The sequence below is a fragment of the Hydra vulgaris genome, chromosome 13 (genome assembly GCF_038396675.1).
Source record: "Hydra vulgaris chromosome 13, alternate assembly HydraT2T_AEP".
NCBI lineage: Eukaryota > Metazoa > Cnidaria > Hydrozoa > Anthoathecata > Hydridae > Hydra > Hydra vulgaris.
In genome coordinates, this window is record NC_088932.1 from 16,982,775 (window position 1) to 16,988,025 (window position 5,251).

The 5,251-nt window shown below is 25.8% G+C and overlaps 1 protein-coding gene across 1 annotated transcript; it reads left to right on the forward strand.

Annotated features, from left to right (window-relative positions):
- Positions 1 to 1,487: 1,487 nt before the first annotated feature.
- Positions 1,488 to 4,962, forward strand: LOC136089339 (uncharacterized). Its single transcript, XM_065815313.1, has 9 exons — positions 1,488 to 1,769; positions 1,882 to 1,975; positions 2,065 to 2,124; positions 2,288 to 2,398; positions 2,613 to 2,690; positions 3,109 to 3,239; positions 3,938 to 4,179; positions 4,330 to 4,489; positions 4,724 to 4,962. Exons 1-9 carry the CDS (start codon positions 1,532 to 1,534, stop codon positions 4,918 to 4,920), a joined length of 1,311 nt encoding a protein of 436 aa, XP_065671385.1. The 5' UTR covers positions 1,488 to 1,531; the 3' UTR covers positions 4,921 to 4,962.
- Positions 4,963 to 5,251: the final 289 nt, after the last annotated feature.

Here is a 5,251-nt window from a genome sequence, read left to right on the forward strand (position 1 = left end):
TTGGCGTGTTGCATAATGTTTCTTGTTTTCTTTTTGAAAGCTATTTGGGAAGACTAAAAAAGTTAGTCCGTCAACCTAAATCACCTTGCTCGCAAATTGTGCGACGGATTTTGGAAGGTCATTTGCAACAATCAAAATTGTGCACCAGTATACCGTCTAAATTTCGACAAAAACACTTGCTAGGTCCACTACCATTGCCATTTCGTCACTACATTCAATACAAGCAATATTTTGGACCACAGTTTCTAGTTTCTCTTGCAACTGCTGACAATTGCTTTGGTGTTAATGATAAAGTTATTTTAGTCAAAAACATATTAACTGATGTAATCTGCTCAGAGGCTAATGCTTTTGTTGTCTGCCAAGAGTTTCAGCGTAAGCAAGCATTTTTTACGGATCCTCTTGATTCAACAAGCTTGTCCATATATTATGTGGAAAATGTGTCATTTAATACAACATTTTTAATAAAAGAACTAAATATTAAGTATTTTAAACTACCATTTAAAAACGGCTTTATAGTTATTCCACAAATACATTTTTTCTAGTTTATCAAATAACTTGCTGCAAAAAATACAATTACTTTACTATTTTGTATTATGCATTATAAAATATTTACTTTTTGAAGTTATAACTTTTTCATTATTAGTTTTGCAATTAACTAATTTTATGATTATTATTTTAATTGATACTTTTTGATTATGATTTATTATAAATAGTTTATGAGAAACATAATATACTCATATCCATATTTAATAAGTACTTATTTTGTGTAATGAAAAAAATACTCAAATCAGATAAAACATAAAAGGCTATTCACAGTGGTGAAGGGTTACCCAAAAGCATACAGCTGCATATAAGAAGGGATCTATAATAAAAAATTTATTTGGATTTTTTTCTTATTGTTGCGAAAGGGGTAATGGTTATTTGATTAAAAAAACTTATTGACAATATTTATTATGAATATAAAATTTTTAAGAATGTAGCAACTAAGAATTTTAAGAATATAGCAAATTTGTGAATTTACTAATAAATATGCATATTATCTATGAATTACAATAAATTAATTAGGAACTAATATTATATATATTTTATTACATCATTATAATATAATATTATTGAACTAATATTATATATCTTTTACGTATATTTATTTTTGCATGCAGACACTTTAAAGGATTCAGGTTCGCTGTTGTATGTGGTCATAAAACAAAGATAGGTTGACTTTTGTGTCATCACTTCCAAACGCCGACCTAAATTTCAAAGGCTGAATATATATATATATATATATATATGTATATATATATATATATATATATATATATATATATATATATATATATATATATATATATATATATATATATATATATATACACATACATACATACATACATAAATACATATATATATATATATATATATATATATATATATATATATATATATATATATATATATATATATATATATATATATATATATTTAAAATTTTATTTTTGTGATACAGTATTTGTATTACAATTACAGTGTAATTATGTATGCAATAGTTTTATTCAATGAAACTAATACAACAGATTATGTGCCACTAACTTGGATAAGTGGAGTTGAAATCAGTTCACTTTCATCCAGTATTAAAAATAAAATATCTGTTGAAGTCTATTGGCCAAATGGAAAAAATTTTAATTTGACAGATATTGCAAAGGCTAAAAATAATTTAATGGATCCAGATGTGCATTGGCCTTTATTTACTGCTAGAATTCTTGGAATTGCTGGTAAAATTAGTGTTATGCTTTTATAATCGTATTCTATTTATGTTTCAGTGCAAAAAATACCTCTGTTTAACACAAAAACGTTTTTATGTATTCCTTTTTAATTTATTTATAGACAGTCTTACTGAAGCACGTTCAAAAGCAAAAAGAGCAGAGGATACCTCCAACCTTGATACGTCAGAAGAAAATGCATTGAAACGTGTTAAAAGGTAACTTTAATTATGGAATTTAATAATTTAATAAATTTTGAAATATCCACGTATGCATTTATATATTTATAATTTACAAAACTGTTTAGATGTAAAATGATTAGTTCCTCTGAGAATGAAGAAGAAGATTATGATCAGATTTTACCAAGGTGTTATCTAGTTTTATAAAGAATTGGTTATTTACTTATTTTTTATCTATTATTGTTACTGTATTCTTGACAAGGCATAAAAATGGCAGTGTAACTATTAAATGGCAGTGTAAAATAAAAATGATAGTGTTAACTATTCTAATAGTTTGTTGATTTTATAAAGCAAAAAGAAAACTTGGCACAAAAAAAGAAAAAACGATGCAATATGTGTTACTCAAGTAGACAAACCTGCTCCGCCTTTCATTCACAAAAAGCCTCAGAATTTACTGAATCTGTAAGTAACATCCTGTTTGTATCACTAAGTAATAACTTTTTTGGGGATTTTGTTTTAATCTACTGGTTATGTAAAAGGTTTTACTTATTCTTAGTAGTATACGTTATATTCTTTTTTTTTTTTTCATTTTCTATTTATTTACTATTAACCAATACCAAATCATGTATATATATTAACCCCATTATACTACAACGTAATTATACTTCTTTTACAGTTATGGAAGTGATATTGAGTTGAGCAAATGTGATTCTGATGGTTTACCAGCAGCAAGAATAGACTTCGAAATAGAGAAGTAGTGATACAATTATCTAATAAATGGCTGTATTCAATGTAATGAGGTGTACCATATATTTTTGCCAGATATACCAGATAATCAGTTTTTTTTTCTCAAGTTCTTTAAGTATAAGTGTTTATAAAGTAAAAACAAGCAAGTCTACTACAAACAGTATTCAAAAACTGGTTTTCAAAAATCTGCAAAAAGCTGTTATAACACTGGAATATTTGCTGATAATGAGCAGAAAATAATTTTTAAAAATAAAAAATATCCAGTTATAAAATCTGTTATTTTCGGTTTATTACCAGTACATATGTGAGTGTTATACCACTTATAATATATTTGGTACATATTAATATGTATGTTTTTATTTATTGTTAACTTGTTTAAATTTATACCATTGGTTTGTTATTGAGCTCAAAATTTTTTCTTGTAGATCTAACAATTCAGCATCAAAATATTCCCAATTGAAAAGCATATTGATGGACTCTGCCCCTGTTCAAAACAAATCATCACCTTTTCAACAAATCACCACCTGTCCAACAAATAATAATAAATTATTAGCAGGTATTAGGCAAGTCATATGATATAATGTAAACTTAAATAAATGACTCCATATTTTACTATAAATAATAATTATATATAATTATTCAAAATTATGTAAGTTATATAATTAAAAATAAATTTATATGTATATATATAATATATATATATATATATATATATATATATATATATATATATATATATATATATATATATATATATATATATATATATATATATATATATTATATATATATATATATATATATATATATATATATATATATATATATATATATATATATATATATATATAAGTTGTACTGCGTACTTTGGTTAGCGCTATGATGTCACACTGATTTAGGAATAGGCGTGGGCTTCACTGCATACATCGACTGATTAGGGAGAAGGGATTGGATTAGGGCAGGAATCAATTTATTTTAATTTTTTTTTCTCCTTTTCCCTTTTCTTTTTCTATTAAAACACACTTAAAGAAATGTTACATTTTTATCGCATATTGCTTACTATAATCGGCAGAAGTAAGTGTATATAAATATATATGTAAAACAATGATTATGTAAAATTAAAAAAAATAAAAAGTATATGATGTAGTTTTTAATAACAATTCGATAATAGTCTTAAATTTTATTACCAGTGTTTTAAATCCGAAATTTTCTTTTAAAATGTTTTTATGTTTAATACAGACTTTTTCTATTTAGGTGAGTCTGTAAGTCTACAGATGATTGCTAATTTATTAGCAACTGTAATTAGCAATCAGGAAGATATGAAAAAGACTCAAGCAATGCATACAGCACAAATTCAATCTATCCGCCGCAAACTTGATTTGAATGATCATATATCTTCAGATCTTCCAGAAGGTATTCCACTGCCAGCTAAGTCAATGGAAGAAATAGAAATTTTAACACAGAAGCTGGAAAATCCAGGAGTAAAGAAAATAGTTGTAAAAATTATTACTTTTAAAATTTCTTTTTTAATTTTTTATTTAAATACAGTTTATTTTAATAATTAATTGCAGTTCTGAACAAACTTTCATATTTTTATTTTATTTTTTAATATTTCTGCACCATAACTTGCATCAAACTTTTTTTAGGCTAAACATATTGCTGATATTGGTGGAGAAAATCTAAGGAATTTTATAATGAGATCAATGCCCATGCTGCTAGACAGCCTTCTTGCTCGCAGCTTCAATTTGACAGGGCAAAAAGGAAAACAAGCTTTTAAAACAAATGCACTTCATTTAGTTCTTTGTAGTGAGTATAAATTTAGTTTATATAATAATATTTGTAGAGCTGATATATATATATATATATATATATATATATATATATATATATATATATATATATATATATATATATATATATATATATATATATATATATATATATATATATATATATATATATATATATATACATATATATATATATATATATATATTTGTGTGTGTGTATTTTAATAATACTTTTCTGTTTCATAAATAGGTGCCGTTAAATTAAATCCTAGCACAAAAAGTTGCACTCAAAAGGAAATCGAAGCTGAACTTTCAACATGGTTTGCCAACTCACGGGATCGTGGAAGCAACAGTCGTAGATCTACTAAATTTGCTATTAACGTTAACTCGACTGAACTCGATGCTGTTTATGTAACACCTTCAGAAAATTTGGACAAATTTGTTTAATATTATTAGTGATTTTTTAAAAAAAATAATTGGTTTAAGTTATATTTTGTAGTTTTTTTCTACGTTTCTTGTTCTTTATGACTTCTTCCTGATTGACTTTATGGCAGAGGTTAAATGAAAAAGTATCACGCTTATGATACTTGCAGGCTCCTTTTGGGCTGTATACAAAATTTCCTAGTCGTAACCATATGGACTAATTAAATGGGCTGGATACGGGAACCGTATGGTTTTCCCAGCGGGAAGCCCGTATGGGACCCGTGTGGAACCCGTTTGCATCTCCCGCTGGGGTAGCAACGGGTTGCCCATATGGGTCCCGTATCGAAGCCCGTAT

Excerpts from the sequence above, each read along its gene's own strand:
- LOC136089339 (XM_065815313.1), top strand. The coding sequence starts at position 1,532 with ATGTATGCAATAGTTTTATTCAATGAAACTAATACAACAGATTATGTG. Across the intron at positions 1,770-1,881 it reads TAGAATTCTTGGAATTGCTG|ACAGTCTTACTGAAGCACGT; the intron begins GTAAAATTAGTG and ends ATTTATTTATAG. Across the intron at positions 2,691-3,108 it reads ATAGACTTCGAAATAGAGAA|ATCTAACAATTCAGCATCAA; the intron begins GTAGTGATACAA and ends TTTTTCTTGTAG.